At 43.6% G+C, this 26,490-nt stretch overlaps 2 protein-coding genes across 4 annotated transcripts in view; one reads left to right on the top strand and one right to left on the bottom strand.

Annotated features, from left to right (window-relative positions):
- Positions 1-203, top strand: part of rad52 (RAD52 homolog, DNA repair protein) — a 3,966-nt gene extending 3,763 nt beyond the window's left edge. For both annotated transcript variants that reach the window (XM_079163605.1, XM_079163606.1), the window contains one exon: positions 51-203. In XM_079163605.1, the coding sequence (XP_079019731.1) occupies positions 51-112 (62 nt within the window). In that variant the 3' untranslated portion in view covers positions 113-203. The remainder of the gene's footprint in view (positions 1-50) is intronic.
- Positions 204-543: 340 nt separating this feature from the next.
- On the bottom strand, positions 544-26,327 carry LOC306698604 (serine/threonine-protein kinase WNK1-like). 2 transcript variants are annotated; one of them, XM_079162981.1, is made up of 29 exons: positions 26,287-26,327; positions 26,118-26,187; positions 23,085-24,333; positions 16,675-16,847; positions 16,338-16,558; positions 14,533-14,690; positions 13,367-13,455; positions 13,052-13,271; positions 12,804-12,905; positions 12,235-12,613; positions 11,946-12,106; positions 11,635-11,718; positions 11,248-11,283; positions 10,726-10,839; positions 9,047-9,123; positions 8,807-8,969; positions 8,604-8,720; positions 8,209-8,322; positions 8,064-8,112; positions 7,832-7,966; positions 6,449-7,431; positions 6,294-6,368; positions 6,073-6,183; positions 5,638-5,962; positions 4,951-5,128; positions 4,639-4,835; positions 4,310-4,486; positions 3,990-4,222; positions 544-3,763 (listed from the first exon to the last, which is right to left on the bottom strand). In XM_079162981.1, the coding sequence occupies exons 3-29, from the start codon at positions 23,868-23,870 to the stop codon at positions 3,392-3,394; spliced, it is 5,829 nt and encodes a 1,942-aa protein (XP_079019107.1). In that variant the 5' UTR covers positions 23,871-24,333; positions 26,118-26,187; positions 26,287-26,327; the 3' UTR covers positions 544-3,391. The 2 variants fall into 2 exon arrangements, with proteins under 2 accessions (XP_079019107.1, XP_079019108.1); XM_079162982.1 differs by lacking the exon at positions 11,248-11,283.
- Between the last annotated feature and the right edge of the window lie 163 nt (positions 26,328-26,490).

The following is a 26,490-nucleotide window of genomic DNA, read 5'->3' as shown; positions in this document are numbered from 1 at the left end:
AGCTGTCGGCTGGATTTTGTGGTCTTCTATCTACTTTTTCAACCTTACAGGAGAAGCCATCAGTCCGTACAGACAAGGACAGTACATGAAGAAACGCCGACTGGACACCTGAGATTTTCTGTTTCTGTTTCACAGCTTTAACACTTTTTTACTTTGTTTTCTTCTTTTATAGTGCTTACATTTAAGTTATCTTTGCAATGAATTGCTGCTAATTGAATTATTTTGAGAAATGTATTTGGTTTTGAAAACAAATAAAACCATAATTACAAAAGTCAGTCCGCTGGGTTTTATTTAGAGATGAAACCAACAAATGTGATCAATACATAAGGATAAGGTTTTCTAAAGTTTGATAGCTGCATATTTGATCATATTTAACGTTAAGTCAGTGTTGAATAATTATCATAGGATTTACGTTTTCAAGGCCTTAAAAATAAGATGAAAAATAATTTTATTTCAAGATAAAGAGACATCCCAGACCAGCATTAGAGACAAATTATTAATGGTTTATTATAATTTAAAAAGATTATTCCAGTAAGCATGACAAGTGCTTTAATTGATATTTTTATTTGTTTTTACATTTTGTACAATGTGAAAAACATACACAAAACAGACACTGAATCACAGGTCAGTAAGGAGGGATCGGACTGATACTACTGCGTGTCAGAGGTCTGATCAGTACTGAGGAGCATATGGACCCTAAAGAGATGGTGACCTCGTGCTGTACAGTTGTGAGTTGGTTGTCATTTGTAAGATTAAACACCTGTGAAGCCGGCATGCAGAAATCATATGCTGATAGTTTGATATTGAAGTTGTGATATTGGTGAATGATAAGTGAACAGATGAACAAGTTATGATCACTCTCAGGAAGGCAAAGAATAAAAAAAAAAAAAAAAAGATTTCTAATATTCCAATATCAAAAACATTGAAGTCGGTAAACACCCTCATTGGCATGCAAATGTTTCAATTACCCCTCAGTCCCTTTAAACATTGCATATTCTGCATTGCAGTAACTTGTTTTTTTCTCTAGAGAACTTTTAACTATTCATCCAAATCTACGAGCAGGCGAAAGAGTCACAATGACAAGCATGGCACTCATACGAGGTGGTGAAACTAAAGATGAGCCAGCATGACGACGTTTAAACCTTTATACAGCTCACTCGCTGCCCGCGAACAGGCGCGTCTATGAAGCCTAATTCTGAGTCCCACTGCATTCCTTTGGAAAGACCCGCCCTGCCTAGCTGCTGGAGGCACAGACGATGAGTTAAGGAGCGGCATTAGGATCTGGAGAGCCTTTTGGTCAGAGCAAAGGGACTTGAGCAAACTGGGTTACCAGTTACTCTGTGAGCATGGTCGCCTGGCCAATCCTAGCGATCGAATGCTACGCAGGGCGGGACTTGCCAAGAAAAGCAGGAGGATTCATAATAACCAAACGGTTTAATGATAAATCCACAGAAACCAAATAAAAAAAACACAGCCAAATATAAACCCACAGCTGATTACACAAGCATCGAACTGTAGAGAGAACAGAAACGCTTCCACGTTACTCAGTGTGCTCTTTGTTCTGCAGTCTCTAATGTTTCAGTGTGACATACGCTGAGCCGGCCGTGCAACAGTTACGCAGCCACCTGTCGTGTGTCTACGTCTGGTTCAGGTTCAGGTCACAGCTACAGGACTAGATGGATCTGGAACTTGTCATTAGTGAGGATGCAAGGCACTAAAGTGTTCCCCATGTTTACAGGCTAGAGTGCGTGTGCATGTAGAGTGGGTCACCACAAGCATACTCTAGTGACTGAGCATTACGTGAAAGCATCTACCTCACATTAACATATATACAATAAAATAGAAGGGAGGGGCAGGGCAGTCAGAGAGAAGAGCTTAATAAACTGCAGGATTACTCCTGCGCGGTGAGTAGGATACCATCAACAACCCTGCAATTGCACTTTTTATATTCCTTTAACTACATGTTGTTTAACAACCTTTAATAATAATTACAGTGAAACATCAAAATCTGATGGCTGAATACAGGTCCATAAAGAACATTTGTTTTATTAAATATACGCATACAAAAACAGACCACAGAAAGAAAGAAGCCCAAACACTAGTGATGTGAGAGGTGACGGCTAGACGTCATGAGCAGAGATGTTTAACGGGACTTCATGACTTCACTAACAACCTGTTCACCCGTGTAAACAACTGGGACTGAACCCTTCCATAAATACTATTGCAATAAACCAGAGTTAATGTTCTATGATATAAAGCAGATTTTGAATAAGTTATTTCATGTGTCAATTTGGGTTTCTTATTTCATTGCGAGGAAAAAAAAAAAAAAAAAAAAACATGAAAAAGAAAAGAAAGAAAAGAGCCACAGCAGCATCACCTCTTAAATGTCACACTGTGAATGGTGGTCAACACCAGGACAATGCTTTTGGATGTGGCAGATCCACTGGTTTACATATCACAAGTGAAGAATAAATCTGTATGGATGGACAACTCAAATCACAATGTCACCAGACTCACAGGGACATAAATATGCAAAACATGGTATCATAACCCCGTGAAGAAATATCTATGTACAAAGTCAATGTTTAAATGTGTTTGGGGATTAAGGCCACAGTTACAAGGGACAGTTCATCTACTCTTTGCCATTATTGCATTTGACTTGATAGGTAGCGGTTGGGATGTATTCATACTGCACACCTATCCTTTACACGCCCACCTAACTTACTTTGTCTTTCTTCTCCCAACTCAACCAGTCACACTTCGCTAATCCGTCTGAGACAAACTGACTGTCCCTGTTATTTACCACTTTCTGTTCACCCCCCCCCTCTGAGATCACTTTACCACCATCCCAAGCCACTTAACCAGGTTCATGTTTTTTCAGGTGCATGCACACACACACACACTCACACGTGTGTGTGTGTGTGTATTAGTTCAACCGTCTTCAGTCCCAGCAGGACTGGTAAGGATGTGAACCCCTCCTACCTTCTCCTCTTCAAAAGGAATGACGACATTGCAACGTCTGCTCTCAAAAGACATCTTTGGCTGCTGTTGGTTAAGCCTTCGGGTCATTACATCACCAGACACGACCGACTCGTCACAGCTTGATTCCACAGCCAATGGCCGGCTAAGTGTGAGACTCTTGTGCTGTGGATGTGTATTGCACTCTACCTCCAATTGCCAGACAGATTTCGTTCTGCCTGAGAGGACGTGAACCACACAGGTCAACTCTATTACAGAAAAAAAAAACATAATAATAAAAGTAGAAATAAAAATAAAGCACAATATCCAGCCAGTTTATCAGCCGACTGCAAAGAGAGCTAGTGGTTCTCGTTCAACAACTGTCTGCCCTGTTTGGTCCTCCGGCTAAGCGTGGACTAGGGCTACAACTGGGCTACGTGGGCTTCAGGTTGGACCCTCCGGGGCTGACTGAACTCTGGGTGGCTGGTGTGGTTCCCATGTGGTAGCCTGAGGCTGTTGTGGGCGGCTGGTACTGCGTTATTGGCTGTGCGGGGTTGAGCATGCTGACCTGGCATGCGCCTGTGGGGCCTGCCCACTGAGGAGCACTGTATGGGGCCGAGGAATATCCAAACCCCTGTGCAACCGGGCCCAGGGAGCCTTTACGGGGCCCCAAAGGGACAGAGGGATTGGCTGGGTTGGGGAGATGAGTCGACGCGGTGGATGCGGTGCTAGAAGGCGTGGGCAGTGTCGGGCAGAGGAAGCCAGGCGCTGAGAATTTGCGGCCCATGTTGGCTGGAGGGATAATCTGCAACAGTGGGGGAAAAGTAGGTGTTACTACTGAATATGCAGGATTTTGCAAAACTATTGGGGGAATCTCACAACTGGACATTTTCAGAAAGTGTGAACCACTGCAACCTCGAGGGGTTCTTGAGCATGCAGCCATTCATGACCACTCAATCATGCACACACACAACCAATCTCCTTGCAAAGATAATAATGAGAGTTTTTAAAAGAAAGCACTGAATGCCTACATCATGTCCCAGCGGCGCTGCTGCTCCAGTTTTAGGTCCTCTCTTGCACTGCGAGAGGCTGATGGCGTCCCTGGCCCAGTTATCCACCAGCTGGTGCAGGTCATCAGTGAAGGTGCCCTTGCCCTTCTGTGTGTGGGAGGGAGGAGGAGCAGTGGGTCCAGTGGCCTGTGTCAAAGAAGTAGAGTGGTTCTGGCAGTGGCTCGAACCGTTTGCGGAGCTGGTCCCACTTGATCCTGGTAAACAAGAATGGAGGTGAGAAAACAAATTCAAGGAATGAATGCACTGAGCTCACTGTGACTAAACGAAGTGCTGGCACATACCTGTGGAGCAACTACTGAGGCTGGGCATGGATGGAGAGGATCGAAGCGGCTTTACGGACGACACGTTAATTGCTTGCGATGCCTCTGCTGCGGTTTCTGAGGCCTCTGTTGAGGAGGGTGAACTTTGCTTTGGAGGAGACTCTAAACCATGAAGACTCTGAGCTGAGGCTGGGGATCCTAAACATAGGAGCACAAGACACAATGGTGTGTAAACATCTACCTCGGAACATATAACTTCAACTGCTTCAGCAATTTGATTGCAGCAATGACATCAAATAGAGAGTTCATTTTAACTTGAGAGCCAAAACAAGCCAATTCACCGTCCTTACCCGAGTGCTTGGGACTGGGTTGTCCACTACCGCGGGCAGATTTGTGGCTTTTGCTTTTGCTTTTGAGCCTTCGTCGACCTCCGGCCATTGCCACAGCAGGGGAGAAGACAGTAGAAGGAGGTTTTCCCATCCGCGTGAACAGGTTCTCTATCTCATCTTTCTGACGAGTCTGCAATGTCTGGATCTCCATCATATGTCTGTGAGCGTGATGAGACATACAGTCGTGTTACAATATTTCCATAGAGCTGTGACGTAACACTCATAAGAGGAAATGAAGGTCGTGTGAAGTAGGATTGTGAACATGTGGCATACTTTTCTCTGAGACGGCTAATTTCTTTCTGCAAAGCCTCGTCCTCGGTCTCAGAGTCGTCGTCGTTGTCACTGCTGTAATGGGTGTGCGCATTATGGGGATCAGACGCTGAGGATGAGGGCCCATTCTGCACACTGGAGCCATGTGTTGGACTGGAGCCTGCTGCTGGAGCTGCAGTCACTGAGGGAAATTATACACATAAGGTGTTAGAGATACAAGGTTACCGTAGGACCTTGTGATTGAAAAACACTAAACATCTATAATCTTTGCATAAGAAGAAGAAAGTCTTTGTTTTATGCACATGTACCGACTACTTCCAAGGATTATCTTCCGATATGGTTATAACGTCATGGACTTTCAAGCTCAGTAGCTCGATAAGTCGGCTGAGTTTGCGAAAGGGATCATTTAAAAATACTGGAAGAGGCAGAGGTAACGATGCCTCCACACAGAGCATGGCTTTCTATAAAGAAATCTCATTATACAGATTACATCACGACCACTTATCAAAAGGATAGCTGTGATAATGTGATGATCCATTTTAAAAAACACTTAGCCTGCTCAGTTACAGAGAAGGCAGTGAAAACACTGAAGTGTGAAGCATCCGTTTTGTATGGTGCTCAGTGTAGCATGTTATTAGTCAAACGTATCAACGCTAGCTTCATTTGCTGAACTTTGAACCTGGTACGTGCCTGTGACGGAAAAGCGGCCCACTTTAGAGCCAGCGGTTGGCCCAGATGTGGCGTTGGTGCTCGTGGACACTTGGAAGCGCCCGATAGTGGTCGGCTGACAAGCGGGACCAGCAGCGAGAGAGGAGGCTCCATTTATAGAGTCAGTCTCACAAACTCCTTTGGACAGAGAGGATGAACGGTGGAGGGTATTCTCTGGACTTGAGGGGGAGGAGGAGGAAGAAGAGGAGGAGGAGGAAGAGGTAGAAGATGGCGTGAGGGAAGAAGAGGAAACGATGCTCGAGGGACCTGGAACGCTGCTGGACACACCATCGGTAGCAACAGACACCTGGAACAGAGAGGAAGAACATTTTAATGAACTAAGAACGATGTGTAAGAGATTTAGCTGTTCTAGGCTGAATTAACCAGATACATTTTAAGCTGCGACTTAAAACTTACTTGGAAACGTCCCAGAGTGAAACCCGCTGCTGGAGGCTGGACTCCCTGAACCGTCTCTGGGCTCAGAGCTCTCCTCAGCTGGGCGTCCAAGTTACCCAGGGGTTGCTGTGACTGTGGAGTCACACAAACGGTATATGAGGAACAATCCACAGTTGTGCATATGTGTATATCTACACTGTTTGTTAAAACCCCCAAAAAAGTAGTAAAGCAGGGAGTATCACCTGATTTGGTCCAGGGAACGGGGGCACAAGCTCAGAGGGAGGTGTAGCAGCTTGATCAAAACCAGTAGGTAAAGTCTAAAAATAGAACAAAGTCAAGTCAAAATATGATTATAGCAATTAACGGCATTTTCTTGCATGCTGCAGTTGCCACTGACCTGTGCCCTGGGCTTAGTTGGAGGCGTCTGTCCTGCCGGGGTAAGACCTTGTCCTGGGGTGGTGGTGGCGCCCAGGACAGCCTGCACCCCGGTAGTGAGGGGAAGGTTGGACGGGGGCACCAGCGCAGCTCCGGGTGGAGGAGAAGACGTTCCAGTGGGAGGAGAAGAAGTGCCCGTGTTCTGATCCACTGATGCAGAGGTAGAGCTCTGATCTTTAAAGAGGGACCGTAGCTTCTTATCTAGAGCCTGGATATCATCTCTGCCAGCAGTCTTGTTCGGGAGCTCCGCCCCCTCAGACTCCACTGGCTGTGGCTGGACCTGGCCCTGACTGGGTAACGAGTTGGGAAGAGGGGTCTGAGCAGAAATGGGGACAGGCTGAGCCTGGGTTGTGTGCTGTGGTGGATGGACGGACGAATTCACAGGCTGCTGCTCTGAAGCGGGGACAGTGCTAGTGCCAGTGCTACTGGCTGCAACACTAACAACAGAAGAGACAGAGACAGAACTACTGCTCAGCTGAGGCCCAGGTACTGCGGGGACGGAGGTCTGCACTGATGGGGAAGAAATGCTGGAAGCTGTGGGTGGCATGTTGGCAGCTGGTGAAAGCTGTGAGGGGGCTGTTTCATGGGATGACTGAGGAGGGGGACTGGGATCACTGGTGGCAGGAGCTGGAGTTTGGGACTGAGTAGATGTAGGTGGAGGGGAAACCCTCCCAGTTGAGGGAGGTGGTGAGGATGCTGCAGTAGATGCGACGCCAGGAAAAGTAATGCTAGCAGTGGAAGCTACGGCTTCTGGAGGAGCCAACATATTGTTGGAGTTTGGGGCGAGTCCAGCCTCCGTGGCCAGGACAGGGCCTGGTTCCTGCTCAGTCGCAGGGAGATCAATGGTGTTGCATCTCTCTACACGCGCCTGCTTCATTTTACTGAAAGCCTGCTGGAGAGTCTCAGATGGAGCAGACAGAGAAAGGCCCAGTGACATAGCAGGAGCTAGAAAAACGTAAAGAAATGTAAATATGATTATTTTGAGCATCATCAAAGAATATGAGACACAATAACAGTTTATAATACTAAATGACCATCAAAAACCTTCAGTTGTCATTTTTCATCACAAAATATTTCCATCCCAGATCCAACTGCAGGTGATTGGGTCATAACACTTACAGTGGTATTACAAGCAAATACAGACTGGGCTAGTTAGTTAGCATGCTCAATTCCATTGATATCTCTGCAACACAGCACATAGTCTTTAATATGTCACCACGGTACATTCTTCAAATTCTGGCCATATCTTACACATTGCCCCATTAAAGCTTATTGTCATGCAGTGTCAAATGTATTACTTTGAGAAACCAAATTCCACTGGGAATAAAAGAAACGTTTCTTTCACCTGGCTCATCTCCAAAGGAGGTATTAGAAGAACCGCCAAAGAAATGGTCTTTAAGACGAGACTCTGGCACTGGGCTGACGATGAACCTCCGTCCTGCTGAATGCACCACCTGCGCTATAGTGCTGGGAGAAATGCCTGAGAGAAAGAGCAGAAGAAAGGTAACGATGTGAGACAGGAGTTGGACTTCATAAAAATCAATACGTGGACTGGAGCACTGTATTTTTTTGTTTACCTGGCAGCATGGGAACAGACAGCACAGGCTGTTGTTGGTGATCACCCATCTGCAAAGAGACGAACATACAAAAAAGGTATGTGGTAACGTCGTCAGGTTCATGATGGGTATTTGGCTAATGAGCGGATGTGTAGTAAATAAATACCTGAGGAAAGCCTTCCTTCAGGCCCTCTCCTTTCTCATCAGCCATTTCTATGACTTCACGGACCTGCTCGATGAAGGACTCCCGCTCACTTTCCAAGATGAATTCACTCTCGACCTAAAACAGGAAGCAAAAGAAGTGAAACATGAGTTTAAAATCAATAAACACTTCTTCTTTTCAGGCCAAAACTCTTTCAAAAGTACATAAAGTTGGTGTCTGAATTACACACCATTGCCACTGTTAAATAGTAATTATTAAAGGAATCAACATTGTATGAGCTCTTTGCTCTCGTTTTCTGCTACAGTCGATTGTCAGTCAGTTAATGTTAGCCATGCAACAGTTTATACTCTATGAATATATAGCATGTATATTATTGTAACAAACAGAAGCACTATTACCATGATCTGTGCAATTTCCTCTGGATTATCACCATCGAGATCAAATTTGAAGGTCACCATCTTCCTGTTATGCGTTTCCAGCTGACATTCTGCGACTCGGTCTCCCACATTAGAGATCTGCAGAACATCCGTTCATGTTAAAACATCACGTGACAAAGGGCTTTAAGACAGAACATGAATGACGTCATCGCTTCGATACGTACACTGAGAACATTGAGCTTGGCCTTCGCGGTCTTCTCGTGGCGGGAGCGGCTGCGTACAGATCTCCTCTGGTGACGTTTCATTGAGCGGCCCTCGTGGCGACCTCCTGATGTAGAGCCTCCATCGTTGCCGTCACTAAGACCCGAAGCAGCATCCGACAGGCAGCTGAAGGAGAAATGGACCCATGAGAGAGAGATCCGACACACTGTGGGGCTGCTTTTTAAAAATAACTTCCGTCTTACGTTTCTACAGACGGTGGCACCAGCGCAGACGATCCTGGCGGCTCCGCTGGTGCTGACTGAGGGACACTCACAGGGGCCTGAAACACAGACAACTTTCAGAAAGCAAGCACTCAATGTCTAAAGAACATCTCAAAATGGAAAGTCCCAATGTTTGTGCATTACGCTTTTGAAATGGTAGAACACTAGATATGCATTAGTTGGTCGCCAGTCACCAACCTGCAGGTCAGTCATAACAGACAGTAAAGCCACACAAACATGTGTCAAGGCCCATGATAGGCTGTGGAGGAACGACCCTAAAAACATTTCTAACAACCCACTGAGAGTAATCGCAGTGAACAGCGTGGAGCGAATGTTAACAGAGGTTCTAGCGAGACACGTGAATGAATAAAGCTGATGAAAGGAGATGTTTGATATTAGAGAGGGAACCTGTTTAACTTCCTAAGTGTTTAAATAAATAATCAATAAATGATTTCATTATCAATTGAATTATTAGTTGTATGCAAATAACCACTATAGATCATCTCTGTGCCTTTCCCGTTCATTCACTCTATTTTATTTTGGTCATTTAAGTTGAGCAACTATCGTAAAGGAATGATATAAACCAGAGCATCCACCAGATGGCGCTGTTTAACCTGGTGAAACTGGTCTCTGGGTAAAACAAGTGAAGCCGTTATAAGTGTAAACATTGCGGTGTAATGGAGTTTTCATTTCCTTCAGAGTGTGGTCATTTATCTCTGATGGGCTTATTTGGATATTAGTTACGTTCATACAGGGAACTGCTGTTTTATTATTTCCAGCTCCAGCCTTGTGGGTTGTTACCATACTGTGACTTTCGCATCTGAGATAAAATGTCTTAAGTCTTACTTCCTTCTTCTTATTGCATACACAGATCTATTGAGGGTAGTGTTTTCATGGAGGATTTAAGCTCAGAGTAAACCCGTAAGCTGTTTTCAGAACAGAAGGATATGTATGCTCTGTGTGACACTGCATAGAGTGTGAGGATAGCTCTTATATCATAACAAAAAGATATGAAATGGTTTCATATGGTAACAGTTGCAAAAACAATCACTGTTCTATGTTTTCACATTTTAGTAGATATTTTGGTCCGTGGTCGGGTAAATGTGGCTGAAAAAAGCACTCCCTCACTTCCTAAAAACTGCCCTCCTTATGATATGCTATAATACATTTTACACAAATCATTATGTGTTTATAATATTCAGCATAAATCCATTAAAATAATATGTCAAATGTGTGCCTAAACACACTTTAAAGAACAGGAACGGTGTAAGGAGAACCAAATGCTGGACACCTGACCCACAAACACCAATCAATACAGGTGTTGTGCTCTGTAGAGTACCTGCAGAACAGAGAGGCATGAGGCCTGATAGAGGAAGTATAGGTGCTCTGCGTTGAGTGGAGGTGACAGGATAGGAGGACTCGGATCATTGGCCCAAGACTAAGAATCATGCAGGAATGAGCAGCATGCAGAAAGGAAGAGCGGAAGAAAAGAAGGGACAGCCATGGTAACGAGGACAGATGTGTGTCCAGAGGAAAGAAAAAGAACATTTAGTATAAACACAAAGATAAAAATAGAAAGCATGAAATGTATACTTTAGTATGGTGAAGATCAAATAAATGTGTGTGTTAGTACGAGCAGCGGAGGTGTGTGTGTGTGTCACCTGTAGCTGAGCTCCAGTCTGCTGTGGTGGAGCGGTGCTGCTCTCTGGCTGAGGCTGCTGTTGGGGGGGAGACGACTGCGAGGACGAGGGCCCCATCACTTGCTGGGTGGGATTCTGTGAGAACAGAAGGGAGAAAGAGGGAGTGGCAGAAACAAGAATACAGATGTAATATATAAAAGATGACACACATTCATAGTAGCATCTTGGTGACTTATGACATTTTACTTTGGCTCTATTCCAAACCCAGATGCGCAACATAGCTGCATAACTCAGAGCATTCATCTATTTGACATGACATAGTCAGTGAACGTCTCTACGGTGTATTTTAGACATGTAATGTCATTCCACACTGCACATGCAAGTTTTTGAAAACTATTTGATTTGATTTTTGTCTGGAACCCAATAATTAGTCCAAACTTATCAAAGATCTGTGATAATGTGGACATTATGTTTACTTTGTTTCACAGAAAGGCTCTGGGTGTATTTACGAGTGCTAAAAGGAGAACGGGACATTTGATCTACCTGAGGGGGAAGCGTTGGCTGGTAGTAAACTCCGTACTATAAGAAACAAAACATAACAGAGGGTAAGAGGAGGAAAACATAACGATACTGGAAAACTCAGGATTTACAAAACTGAGCTGCCTTCAAAGCAGCCACCTGACGCAGTTAATACAAGCTTCATGTTACCTCATCTACCTCTGAAAAAAATTGTGTTTTTGCTGACCTAGAGTGGTTGAAGTTCACATTTGTTGCAGTGATACCGAAGTGTGCTGAGGGCGTGTTCAGTACAACATGACACTATTAGGTTTGTTGTCAGGTGCAACAGACCTGAAACTTTGAACCACGGTTTAACCAACTGTTGTGAAGTTGCTCCCTGAAGACATAAGGACATGCAGTGCAGCGCAATACCTGTGCAGGTGCCACTGGAACAGACTGGCTGCTGGGTGCAACAGGAACAACTTGAGGCGGGACACCTTGCATCTGGGGCTGAACCTTAAGCACCAGAGAAAGAAAACAGCAGCTCGTGGTGAAAATGAGGCAAAGAAGAAAGTAAACACTTAGATGATCACATTCAAAGACCAATAGGTCAAAGGGCACATGTATATCAAAGGAAATGTAGTCTGTACGTTTAAAAACTGGATCTGATTATATACTTAATTCTGAGGTGCATAAGCCACAAGTCACATATAAGATTATGTCCTATTTTCCACTTGACTCACCACTGACAGCTGCTGCTGTTGCGTTTGGTCATTTTGTGCCTGTGGGAGTGAACCCTGGGGCTGAAGGTGCTGACTGGGAGGGGAGCTGTAGGGTATTCCAGACTGAGGAGGCTGGACCTCAGGACGGATGGTGGAACCTGGTATGTCGCCCATGTGAGTGGCTGTATCGAGTGGACAAGAAGTTAAATTTAGGAAAATACTCAAAAGCTCATCTTCAAAAATCAAATCATTTCATTATCACTCAGAGGGCTGTAGGTGTATTTGGCTAACAATCATCTTTGACAAACACCTCCTCCAGAGTGCGGTAGTTGTTGGTGTTGGTCGGTCTCGGGCTCCTCGGACTCCGGCTGGATGGTGGCCACACTCTGACCCTGAACTGGGACTTGCCCAGTTGACTGAGGGATAAAGGGAATGCCTTGAGCCATGCCGGCCAGTTGGGTTGATTGAGGAGCGTTATAGAGAGAGCTCTGAAGGCTCTGCTGAGATGCAGGTTGGGTAGACATATGCGTGCCGTGTTGGCTCGGTTGTGGAGGGACATAGGGAGCAGGCTGTGCCACCGGCTGGGACTGAGGCACCTCCGTAATTGGCTGTTGGCCTGGTTGCTGTGCTGGAGGTAACTGACTCTGCTGTTCTTCTTCTAGCCTTCTCTTCTCCTGATCTTCTCGGACCTTCAAGACAATCGGCATCAAATGTATTAAAATCCCTCAAGAGAGCACTGACAACATCTAAAACATCACAGCACAGGTACATACACCCTGTGACACACTATCATGACTAAGATAAGAATTCACACAAAAGCACTTAAGCAGATAATAAAGATAAACAACATTAGATGCACTATGGTGAGTGTGGACCCACCTTCTGCCGCTGTGCTCTCTTGCGACTGATTAAAGACACTCTGTCCTTTATGGCCTTTGCAATGGTCTTGTGGTCTCCTTCGCACACATAACCAGACTCAACCTAAAGCACAAAGACATGGCGTACAATTTAATCAATCTACTTTTCAAAGACTGCAATGGAAACCCTTGAAACGGTTTATTTTTTCAATATCTCATGTAGTTTTTAACAGTGTCAGTTGACTGACTAAACTAAAAAGTTAAATTCACCATTTCTTGAGCCACGTCCTCCGGGACATCTTTGTTGAGGTCAAAAGAAAACTCAATGGCTTCGTTGTCTTTGTACTTCCCCTTGAGTTTCTTGACATCCTCAATTCGCAGCCACAGCTTAATAGCCACCATCTCTCCATCGTCTTCTTCTGCCAACTCCACGCGCACCCCTGTGTCCTCCTGGAAGAAGGCATGGTTCAGAAGGTCCTTGATCGAGTACCTAAATAGAGGGAGACAAGTAGTGAGCAAATGTACGTTTTCCTGCAGAGACCTAGACTACCCTGAACCCATAACATGTGCTCTTGAGTTAGAGACCTCTCGTCCTTGTTCTGGCGAATACATCCCTCGATGATCTCCTTCACTTCAGGAATGGCCACCTTGTCGAAGCTGCCCGGCTTCACCCCCTAAAGGAAACACAGAACCCTGAATGAGAATGGTTCCACTTCTCATTCCACTTCTCATTCCACCTTTTTTTATTACCCTGTGTTCTTCTTCTGCTCAGAGCCTCAACATGAATACCACAAAACCATTTCTCATATGCCAGATGACTGGGATCTTTAAACTAACTTCCTCTTTCAATTGTTTTGGGGAATATATCTCACAGTATAAAGAGGACCGGGTTTGCTTCTGAGAAAGTATGTTAATGTTATATAATGGGCAGAGAATGGCATGCTTTCTATTGGGTGGCATTTAGAAATTGCATAATGTCAGGTGATGGGGAAAACAAGTCATAAGGCATAAGTCAGGTGAGGACAGCTGATGAGTTGATAACTTAAAAGAACAACAACAGGAAACAGCATGGTGCCACAGGGAAATGGAGGGCTGGCTGAACAGCTGAGCTGAATGAAGGAACACGAAGAACGACACTACCTAAATGTAACCTCAACACCGTAACAACACTTTGTTTCTCAACTAATTCAACTGTGTTTGTGGCTCTGCAGTATGAGCCATGTGTGGCTTATAACTTGGCAGTGGAAAATTCCTGTTATGTCATGTGGCAATAACTTCAGTATTTGCACTTTTCAGTAAATGATAAACTAAGGGTATAGGTAAAGCTTTCAAGGCCTATTTCGTAAACACTGGGAACAGGTTCAACCTCTTTATCTATGAGACTTATACAATTGCAAGACCATGCATCATATCAGTGACTTTTTTTTTTACTTATTTAAAAAAATAAGCAAGCACTAACTGTAAGAATACAACTTAAAATAGGTGTTTTTTTCTTCCTATGACAGTTACTGTCCTTCTGTCATCATCAGAAGACTGAACCATTAGCCGTTAGTAAAATAGCTACAGGAATGCAATGAACTCAGGAGGTGAAATACAACAGTAGAAGATCGAAATGTGATGTACGCTTGATAAAGAGGTGTCAACAGGAATATTATATCATTCCAGAATGGGACACTAGCCTTCTTGGCACATAGGAAGAGGTGAAGGCAAGGCAGAGGGGGTGACATGGAGTGTTGGAAAAAAAGACTTACGCTGGTAACTCTGCGGTAGATCTGTGCAGCGTTCTGGCACTCTGAGTAAGGGTACTCTGAGGTGGCCATCTCCAGCATGCACATTCCAAAGGCATACACATCCACTGACTCGTCGTACTTCTCCTCATACATCTCAGGCGCCATGAACTCAGGGGTACCTTAAATCAAAACAACTATTCAGAACTCTGGAACTCCCTTACTGATCGAGTGGGCTTCTCACAACCCATTGCCCCTCTGCTCCTCCAACCCGTGAGGGGTTGAGGAAGAGGAGGACGAGAGGAGTGACCAGCCTGTTGACATCTCCCGGAGCAGAACCTGTGAGGTGAAAGTTGGAAGAGAGAAGAAAAAAAAAAAAAAAAGAAAAAAGGGGGAGGAAAGTAAAAAAAGAGACAGAAAACAAAAAAGGAGGGAGAGGCTGGGCTCAGTTAGAATGCAGAGAAGAAAGCACGCGTTTGTCTGTGTAAGACCGTCACATGTCGGGATGTAAGGAAGTGACTGAGGGAGCCAATGTGCACAACACACTCGTTAGCCAAATCAATGTTATTTGCAAATGCCAAAGGAGGGTTAAACCGGGCCAGAATAGTGGACTTTTTCAAAGGGATGTCAATGATATCTGCAAGAGAAATAGGACTAGCTATGGAAATAACTTTTGTCAAGACCTTACCGTACAACCACATTGTCTTTTAGAGAACACTCACCTTTCGAAGTGTGACTTACCATTTCTTCTTGAACTGCAGGAGGAAACTGTTATGGTCAAGGCTGAGAGAAGCAGATCCCATAGCTAGCTACTGTGCTCCGCAGTGTGTCTTTGCACATCGGCCTTGTTCTATTCGTTCATCATTTTACATTTAATCTCAGGTCTTACACAGAAAAACTGGTTATTTGAATGTAATTGTTTTTGATATTGATGTGTGTTACAGCACACTGTCACACTTACCAGGCCCATTAAAGTTCATACTTACTCAATGACCAGCAGTACCCTATTCATTCCAAACAGCAGAATGGGGCACAGCTGAGGCTAGAGCCTACATTTTAAAAACATACCCAAGAATGTGAAAGTAAAATAAAAATAAATAAAAATAAATAAAACAAAACAAAACAAAACAAAACAAAACAAAAAAACAAAAGGCAAAGGGCTGACAGAGAGAAAGTGAGCAGAGCTTCCTGGACACAAAGATGGATCAAAAAGATTCTGCGGCCCTGCAATACTTTAAAAGACAGTAAGAGACAAACACTAGAAAAAAAAAAAAACCTGTTGAGGCAAACCCATAGAAAGAGATGTTAAATATTATAGATATAACTGGCAAACAGACCACATATTTCCAAACCACAGAACACAGACCAGTCTAAGACAGAAGCAAAGGCCATACCTTAAGCAATGGCCAGGTCAGCCTGCAAGAAGGCATGAAAACTATTATAATAAAGATATTAATATTTAACAATAGGAGAAATGTTAGGCGCTACTTACATTCAGTAGGTGCCTGGAAAAAAAACACTCTTTTGTTTTTTTCGAGAAACATCGAACAGAAATATTCTGTACAATGACCAAACTGTGCGAGTGTAAAGAGAGAAAGCCTTGTGGTTATCTGCCTAAGATCACCACAGGATTTGGCCTCCTGTGGTTTGAGAGACAGCTGAAACGCTGTGGTCTGTTTTTGAACCACATCGTCAGAAAAACAAGCCAAAAAGGAAGATACCCTCTTTAAACACCATCATTTTTCAAAACACACATAATACGACCTTAGAAAAAGGTACTGCCCCACAGCAGGAGGGACCAGAAGGTAGAAATGACTTCGGAGTCGTACCTATAACACTCTTTGCAAACGACGATCGCTTGAGCGTGGCCAGTCCCAAGTCTCCGATCTTCACGGATCCTGTTGGGCCTGTGATGAAAATATTGTCGCACTTAAGGTCCCTGTGGATGATGGGGGGAGCCCGAGTATGAAGGAAGTGGAGCCCTTTGAGGATCTGTCTACACCAGCTTCGCAGCACTTTAATTTTCATCACCTTGAACCGTTTCAGATATCTACAAGAGAATAGATCATTATTTTCACATGAACACAGAAATAACGATGTATGACTAAGGTATGTATGTAGTTGTGTAGTAATGCGTTTGTTAGTTCTGGCTCGTTGGAGACTCACGTTTTGAGTGTGCCAGAAGTCATGAGTTCAGTGACCAGAACAATGCACTTCCTGCCTTTGGAGGGTCCCTCCCAGGAGTCGTAAAAGCGGACAATGTTGGGATGCTGTAGTCCCTTTAACATCCCTGCTTCCTCCTTGAAGCGCTGCCGCTCTGTTTTTGACAGCTTACGATCCTGCAGGAGACAAAAAGGAAATACTTCAAGATGTCACACATCACAGAGGGCAGCACTATCAGAAATACACATTGATTGACGACTATTTTTAACAATGCATTAATGACAAAAACAGCAAAGTGCAACTATCTGGCACCGTCAATACAAATGCCAAGTAAAGATGTATTTCTAACCCTAATGCCAGTTAGCATCTGATTTTGCCAATCCATAAGAAAACCATTTGAAGTCTACAGTCAACTTGATATTCCAGGTTTGAAACAGGAAACTGAAAAGATTCAAACAGAGTGAAATGCCTTTCAAAGTTTAACTGAAAGATGATGCTATTTGCATTTCCTTCATACATACTCTGGCGAAAGTACAAAAGTCGGGGGCATTAGGCTGTGGCCGTGTGTTCTCTGGCAAACTACTGTGAACCAAATTAAATTTGTCTCGCTTTGTCCTAGATACCAAGAAAACCAAAACAATAAAAGAGCCCCAGCATGACAGAGAATTAGAGAATCAGAGCAGACTATGATTTCAAAGAAACCAAATCAGAGCGTTCCTTTTTACAATTCAACACAAGCTACACCCACCACACTCTAGAGCGGGGTTAAGTAGGTTTGTGGAAAAATAAATAAATTATCACAATAACCAGAAGACAATATATATATACATCACATTATGTGTTTAAAATAAATCAGGTATGTGTACAACCGCCCTTCCCACGTTTAATGAGAGATTCCTGGTATGACCTACATTTTACAGCATGATTATAGAGCAGCAAGCCCATGCATGTTAAGACAAGCTCAGTGAAACCCTGCAACCGAAGACCCCCCCCCCCCCCCCCTTTAAACCCCTCAGGACATGGCCACAGACCAGGCGCTCCAGTAAATTCAACACATTTGTGAGTGAAGAGTGGAGACTTGACTTTTGTGTGTCAGCAAGAGACAGAAAACACTTCAAGGGACTGACATCACAAAAATACATAAATTAAATTGCTCCTCCTTTGTGAGGGGTATTTTGGGGGTTGGAGGTTGAATGTTTTCAGTGTCTGGGGGCAACATAGGGCAGACAAAATGAGAAGCTAAAGGGAAACACATGTTAACAATTACAAACAGGGGAGGACAATGAATCAGGGAGCAATGTCAGTAAACAGAAGGTGAGCACTTGAGGCTCCACCGTGCACTTAGACCAACTGACCTACTTTCCAGAGTATTTATCTGTTGGTACAGTGGTTCCCCCTCTTTCATGTGCCATGCAATACATCCACAGCAGCTTTAGCAACCTCAGAGTTCCTAGCCGAGGGTCAGCAGCAACCAACCCAACCTCCCCCAATACTCAGCCACGGTATTAATGCCAGCAATTTCACTGGAGGCAAACTGCCCCATGGTTGACTCATTTAAGACAAAGTCCAAATCATGAACTGGTAAAAACACGGACGTCGGGCCTGAAGAGTGGTTGTGAAGCTCAAAGCGGTGGCACCGGTGGGGCAACTTGGCAGTGACAACACAGCCTAATTCTAAAAATGGGCAAAGAGATGAATCATCGGTGGAGCTGAGGCGGGCCTTGATGAAGGGCCTGTATAACCCTTCCAGGAATTTACAATCATAAGACACACATCCCACTCTCTTTGACTGTTACTTGAAAGAGTTCTTTGGCCTGTGCCCGTCTCTGGTATCTCCAGGTATCCTGATCAGAGAAGGCCAAAAATAAAGGCAAACGCAAAAATGATCTTTTGGGCCCATTTGCTTGACTGACGGGTGTCTCCCTATCAGCTGAGGTTAGTGTGCGTTGCTTACCCCACCACAGCCCCAATTAGTCTCACCCATCCTTGACAAAATTCAATAATCTAGAGAAACTCACTAAGATGGCATGAATTTGTAAAACCTCACACCAGGCCAGGCCTTAAAGCATTACCATCAACACATTTTATGTGCTTTCACAGATTCTGTCTCCATATTTTCTTGACACTCAGTCGTCAGTATCGTCATACCATTTTGAGGGAGAGGCTTTAAATGTCTATGAGTCAGGAAACCTGAACTGGCTGGCACTCAGAGGAACGCAGCAGCTGCAGTTGAATCACAGCAGCATCAGAGAGCAGGCATGAGTCAGCTCACTAAATAGCTGCGTTGCTACCACTGCCTGCAACATCAGAACCGGCAGCTGTGAAAAAACTGCTGAACACGATGAAGCAAGAGTAAAGGGTGCATGCTAAAGACACAGTAGAGCAAATGTTTATATAACATCAATTCATAGAAATAGAAAAACAGTTTTAGATCTTAAAAAAGGTGCAATGTGTAACATGTAGCCAGCTTTACATGAGCCGGGAGCTGTAAGGTGCAAGCTTTGATTATTTATTGAGCTTTTCAGACATGACTGCCGCAAATAATTCACTGATGAAATCTATATTAGCACGTTTTAGGACACAGTGTTTTTGGAGCATAGGTTAAGTACTGTAGTCTTTCTAACAACTTGATCCTTTGAAGAGATCATCTAGTAATTTGACTTTCACATCCTAACAATCTAAGAGCTCTGCTCTATCATGTCTTTCCCTCCTGTGTCACGGTGTGGGTACATCTCACTGGAGTCAGGAAACGTATCAGAATACCCTTATTTGATTGTCTAAACTGCATCACGTGACGTGATTTACAACGCATTGGTCGGTGTTTTTCCTGCACCGCTGAACAAGTGCAGTAAATGCTGGAAAGGAGTGTGAATAACTCCGCTGCACAAGGCATAGGCCCGCGACCCACTGAAAACAGGTCTGCGTATGTAGAACAGTGGAACACAGTTCATTGCAATGAAAACTTATTTGCATTTTTTTGGGATTTTGCATGCATTGACCATGTCATGCTATAACACTATCAAAAGAATGCTGCTATTAGAATTGTGATAATTTCCACCTCGATTGCAAAGCCCTAACACTATCTGAACAACTCCATAACCCAATGTGAATCACATCTAATGCCAAGTAACTACAGTATAGTTAAAGCAGAACTAAAAAAAAAACAGCTTCTCGGCATCATAAATAAATCAACAGTCCCAAAAATAGACTGTGAAAAAAGCCTGTGATCATGCCAAGGGCTGGCTCTGTCAGGTCCATGCTCTGAGGGTGACACTGAGGGCTAGATGAAGCCTTCCGGATAACGTTGGTTGAGATCTGGGTAACAGCTGATGGGCCTGAAAGCCAAGAAGCTAATGTTAAACAGTTACAACCTAAATGTGACTTAGTCATGGCACTCAGTGCAGCTTTATGACGTTTTTAGTGGTCCCGTGACATCGTGACACATAGAAATGAGGTCAAAGATCACTGTGACCGTCAGTCAAACTGTCAGCAGATGACAATGTGATGCACACAAGCCATTTCACAATCTGCCGCTATGACTATTCATCTCATCTGAATGTGGCAGAAAAGAAAACTAGCCTTCCACTTCAAATACAGCAAAAGAAAGAGAGGGTCCAAAAATATAGCATGTCCCTCCCAGCGGATGCTCCCGCAGGTTCTACAGGATGAGTGGGGTTTTACTCCACATCGTTCAATGTTTGGCTTCAGCCAGTGCCGGAGAGGAAGGAGGTGGGGACGCAGCCAATGGGAGATGACATGTTTTGAAAATGGATGAGTGAGCAAGAAAGGGGAGGCTCCTAAATATATTTATCTTCTTTCCCTCGACTTCCTCTCTGTGGTGACCTACTTATTGTTCAGACACGCCTGCAATGTGAGATCCGAAACAAATGGGAGGGTGAAAAGAAAGACGCCTAGAAATTCTTTGACAATTGTGGACAGATGGCTTTCCAGACTGAATGAAGCAGGACCATTACATTTAAACTTTACATTCTAAAGATTCTAGCCACGATTGAGGCAAAGTTGATTGGTTGGTCAATTAGTCCGATACTCTGGTCCAGAGAGAAATATCTCTCACTACTGAAGAACCTGACATGACATTCGGTACCAATTCTCATCCTGACAACCATACCAATTACAGCAAGATATTTAGGGGAGAGGATTTCATGAATGAAAACCTGTCAGACATGTTGCTTTAGCATACAGGTAAGGGTTCTGCTGTTGCTTCCAGCTGATGGCAAAATCACAGTGAACTAATGAGCGGTCAGAATGATCACTTTCTGCATCACTGATTGTGGCATCAAGAGAAAACAAAATAAGCAAATGAACTGGATGAGCCCTTAATCATTCATTGAACAGTGCAATCTTAACATTTGTTCTGATGGAATTTGCTTTTTAAGAGGATGATTGCATTTTTCCTGAAACCAAAGTAGAAAGGTGTCATAATACTTCCATTACTGTCAAAATATTCTAAGAGGGAATGGCTGTAGTTAAATCAATGTAGTTAAAGCTGCAGAAAATAGATATTATATTTCTTACATTACTTTCCATTAAATATACCCGTGGGATACACGGGGGAATGTAACACGAGCACTTGAGTGATCATGGGACAGCTTTAACAACCATGTGAGAGGGGATTTCAGCTTGTTATGTGTAGCTGAACAGTTTCTAGGACTGAAACTCCAGTTGACAGAGGAACCAAAGGGAATGAGAGTATCAGGTTACATGTTCATATTTCACAACTGACCATGTGCATAAAACAAACTGTAGAACATTTCTATAATTCCCCTCTTTGCACTGGATCGGTCCAAATAGATCCTACACCAAGTTCAAGTTACTCTCAAAAAAGAGGCAACACCTCGTCAATATGGGAAAATCACACGATCAAGACGGCTACATTTTGGTTTCACAGCAGAACCCGAGAATCTTGTCTCATAACAAACCAATTGGTCAGCCAATGTTCTTTCAATCAATAACTCAATCAATAATCTCTTAAGTAACCTGGCTCTGGTAACCTGTGAGGTTCATTTATCATTAGTTATGGCCCCAAACACTAAACAATCAATAGCATTAAGGTGCAGCGTTCATCTCACATATCTTTAAATATAAATATGGAACAATGTGAGGAAGTTAAAAGGGCAGTGGGTGGACTTATAGTTTAGCAGCAGGCCTTGGCAGGCCAGCCTGCTGCACTTCACACAGGAGATTCCTCTGTCAGGAATGTGACCCATTTTACATTCACACAAGCATCCAGAGCAGCAACGCACTGAGCATGCGCCCGATTTGGTCTGTGTGAGGGGGGGAGGGGCGTGTGTCTGTAATCTTCACATTGTTCTGAAGCCAGTGTGCATGTGTTGTTATGGTCGTATGTGCTTCCGTGTGAGGCCTCTCATGACGGGGTGAAAACGTGACGGCAAAAGCAAACATTCATGTGGTGAATGAGGTCAAATGTTGCTGCCTTAGCTGGACAGACAGTCAAGCTACCATTTCTTCTCAAGCATTTGTAGGGAAATAACTAACTGCTGGACAGCAGATTAAAAGCAAAATGAGGAATGCTTTTGTACAGGAAACACTGTATTTAGTATACTAAAAATCAAAAGGGTTCAATAATTAACTCAACTATATTAAGGCTCACAGAATTATTTAAGACAAGATAAAAACCTGGTCATGTTTTTTTTTTTTTTTAAAGTGTACGTCAATTATTACTAATATTGCTGCATTTAGCACAGGAAATTACAAAATCTATTCTCTAATGGCATTTTTACTCTAATGGAGTTTTACTGATGACAGTTTAGATATGCTACATCTATAAATTGTATATAATCTCCTCTATACACCAAACATGGAGATTACTTCTTACCAACTTTGCACACTAGAGGTGCAATGAAACGAAGCCGTACCCTGAATCTAGTCCACGGTAATTTCCTGCATTGGGCATTACTTAGCCGTACTATTAAAACATTCATCGTACAAGCTTTGATAAGATCTGGTAATTTGCCAATGTCTTAGGGTGAAGCTAACCATTTTTACATGAGACATTCAGTCTTAAGTGTGGTCAAGCCAACCAGTATGTACCGAGCTGCACCAAAAAAATAAAGAAGCTCAATGAGGAAATGGGAAGTTTTTTGGTATGTTTTGCTGACAAATGCAAAGCAACCAAAAGGGAAATGCTAGCCATGTCTTTCAGAGAAGAAATGAGCTCAGGTAACAGTTAGAAAGGAAATTGCTTTGGCTCTACCACACCATGCGTAAGCCTGACAAAAACAAACAGCCTAAACAATAGGGATGATGACACTTGCACTGGGAATATAACACTACGGGTGATTCAATTAAAGAACATTCAAACTGATATCAACTGATAGCAATAGCAGTTTTTAAAGTAAGTAATAAGAATATTGGTTATCCCAATTTCATACCTGCAGCTCACACCAAGCCACCTCGACTGTGGTCTCGGTGTCCAAGCCTTTGTAGACAGTCTTGAAGGAGCCACGTCCAATTTCTATATCAAACTTCAGGAAACGCCCATCTGGAGATGTTCCCACTGCTTTGGTCTCAGCCTCTTCAATGTCGTCCTGCACTTTTTTCTCAGCTTCTCGCTGCTCTGCCTCTGCTCGTGCCTTGGCAGAGTCCTTATCTTCTTCCTCCCCCTCTTCTTCATGATGTACTTTCACTTCAGTGGTGCTTTCAGGTTCTGTTCGACTTGGCAATTCTGTTCCTAAGCCTGGTGCGGAGAGGGCTGCTATCACCTCTCCATCACAGGTGTCTTTTACAATGGCAGGCTCCTGCTCTGAAGGCACTACATCCACCTTGGCTATTTCTTTTCCTTGTTCTCCTCCTCCACGATGAGCAGACTCTTGATTTTGAGCTAAACTTGGTTCAGCCCGCGGCAAACGAGCAGCAGGAGCAGCCAGTTGCCGCTGGGGGACGGCTTCTCGTTGCTGAACCCGTTGCGGTGCAGGGATGGGGATCTTGCTGGGTAAAGGGAGGGCCAATGCTGTAGCATTAGAATCACTGATGACACTGCGGCGCAAGAATCGGTGTTCAGGGTTACATCGATCACGCTCCATGGTGTGATGCCGACGTCTCACTTCTGTCGGACGGGACTCACTGACCATTGAATCTGAACCAGAACTGGGGCCATTTCCACTCTTCTGAGGGGGGGCCAGGAACTTCACCATTTTGTCGTCTGGCTTTTCCGACATCCCACCACCCACACTAAGCGTAAGGGGGTACACTAACTGAAAAATTAAAATAAGAAGACTTCCATGTCCGCCATGTAGACTTGTATTAGCAGTATCGATCTGTGCTTTAAAAAGAAAAAAAAGATAGAAAGTCTTACAACTTCTATCTCCAGCTGTCTTTTTGTATAATCAAAGACGGTCTTTATATATGTAGTGGAGAGATTGGAGGTGCAGGATGGGAGGTGTTCTCTTGTAAATGGTAAAAGAGAGAACACCAGAGCAGAACACAGAGTGCCGATGTTGATACACAAGTCTCTTTAAGTCCACACCATCCATCCTGTAAGACACAGGGTGCAGCTTCTATCAAGCATAAGGAATCACTGGTGAGGAAGAAACATGCACAGCCCACAAAAGGCACCAATCTTCCTACTGTAGGCGGAGGCAAGACGGCCAGACGCTCGGAATGTGCTCCAGTCTTGTTTCACTGCAAGACAAAAAAAGGAAAAAGAAGCGGCTTGACACGTTTTTAAAAGTAACCAACATTATGTAAAATGTCAACAAGATCAGTAAGAGACAAGCCTAAGTGTTCACAAGTAGAATTTACAGTATACATAAAGTTAGATAACATTGCTTTCATTGGACGCACAGCTGACAGAAACTACATATCTAGTGCAGAGTACAGCACCGATCATTTTGTGATTCACTTTTGATGAACTAAGAAGTCTTTCTTTGAGGTCACCCCCCTCTGATAATTGCTGTCTTGCCCAGGGACAGACAATGTAGGCATATGTATGATTGCATTCACATTGGCTTCAATGCAGGTACCAACAGGCAATTTTACTATATATTACAGCTGTGCCCAATTGGTATAGCATTCAATTTGTATAGTATGCATTAAGTGGTTATCTAAATGATAAATAATGCATTAATAAGTATGTTATGTGGCACAAATTCCAAATGAATTCCACAGCTCTTTAGAATGACACACTAACCTCTCAGTGATTCACAATTGTTTAAGACCAGAAGTAACTGATTAAGCACAGCTGATAGCTGATCATTTCTCAATCAACAAGAATCCACATATACAGTTAATCATGAGGTTAGTGAATATTGTCTGACTATCTAATATTAAATACATTGTTAAAATCTAAACTCAACGTCAAAGATGCACAAAGATATAAACCTACAAACAGTAAGTTAAACTCTGGATGCATAAGATCGGTGCGTTGTAGCTTGGTTGTCGTTTTCTTTATATTATGTTTTTATCAATTGCAGGCACGCAATGACTATCTTAATGCTTATTAGTCATCTATAACCTACCATGGTTGCAGCCATTACCAGGGTAGGCAACCACAATGTCAGAACATCAATGATAGCAACAACATTGCCATGAATGAGAGAATCAACGGCGCGATTTAATTAAAATGTTATATTATTCAACGTAAGCCTCGTCTTACGTACCTAGTTCTTCATCGCCTTAAAGGTGATACCACATCCATTTGAAATGGCAAACACCGAGCATACAAAGCGAGGAGGAGCGACGGCTCTTTGTTAGCTCGCTAAAAAGCCTAGCTAACACAGAGCTAGTTAGCTAATCTTTAACCAATGTTAACCAGCGATGGACGGTTTACACGTCATGTCGCTCTCAAATGTATTCCGCCCCGTTGTTGGCTATTAAGCTCAACGTTACACTTATTTCAACGCAAGTTATTTGTAACTGTTAGCAATTAAAACTAGCGTTTACTCTATATTTACAAATTTACCGTAAACAGGCCTAGTTTCCCCCCCGAGCGAATAACATTACGAGCCGTGCTAGCACACCAGATATGTGTGACGCCGGTTGGAAATCTATCTAGGCTTTGACAAATAGCGCCACACTGCTACCCAGCTAGCTAGCTAGCTAGCGTCAGCTACCTAGCTATGGTTAGCTACCCAGCCTGGCTAACGTTAGCTAGCTGGCCTTGCTGATGGCCTAACAAGCTAGACTCACCTCCTGGTTGTCTCCATTCAATGTAATGTTATCTGACGCGTTAATAACGCCAGCGCTTCGTTTGTTGTTATTAGGCACTTTATAAATGATACTCTTATTAGCTGGTTCACGGCGACTATTTGAAGCCGTGTGGTACACCTTCTCTGTGACATGTATGCCCTTTTTTAAAACGTTGTGCTCACTGATGTCCGTTGGCTTGTCTGGCTGTGCTAACAGTTAGCAAGATAGCTGTTAGCCCTTCACGAGCTAGCTATGCCGGGTGGCAGACAGCGACCTACCTCAATATCGGATCCACACACGCAACTGATGGTCATCGGCGATGAAACCGTCCTCACAGCGTTAATCCATCTCCACATATATAAAGGAGAACACATGTACACTATCCTTAAATGTCAGGCAGATAAATTACTCTTTAGTGAATGTAAAAGTTTAGGTTTGTGTGCTCACTTTCAAGCGGCGCAGTTGCTACATATTGACGAAGAAACGGGTTTTTCCGAAAGCGCCTGCGCCAGTGACTAATGACCTCATAACCATAACACACACTCTGAAGCTCTTTCATGGTATCACTTCAGTATCTGACTTCCTTATGACGATGGATATGCATACTTTAAATCAACAGCTATGTGAAATCAAACCTCAAGTCATTTATAG

Source organism: Pholis gunnellus, assembly GCF_910591455.1.
Source record: "Pholis gunnellus genome assembly, chromosome: 7".
Lineage (NCBI taxonomy): Eukaryota > Metazoa > Chordata > Actinopteri > Perciformes > Pholidae > Pholis > Pholis gunnellus.
The sequence above is the reverse complement of the archived record's forward strand: the minus strand, read 5'-3'. Positions and strand labels throughout refer to the sequence as shown.

Coding starts and splice junctions, on each gene's coding strand:
- LOC306698604 (XM_079162981.1), bottom strand. CDS start 23,870: ATGTCGGAAAAGCCAGACGACAAAATGGTGAAGTTCCTGGCCCCCCCT. Junction 13,456..14,532: donor TCTACCGCAGAGTTACCAGC/GTAAGTCTTTTT, acceptor TGTTTCCTTTAG/GGGGTGAAGCCGGGCAGCTT. Junction 7,432..7,831: donor CTCCTTTGGAGATGAGCCAG/GTGAAAGAAACG, acceptor ACGTTTTTCTAG/CTCCTGCTATGTCACTGGGC.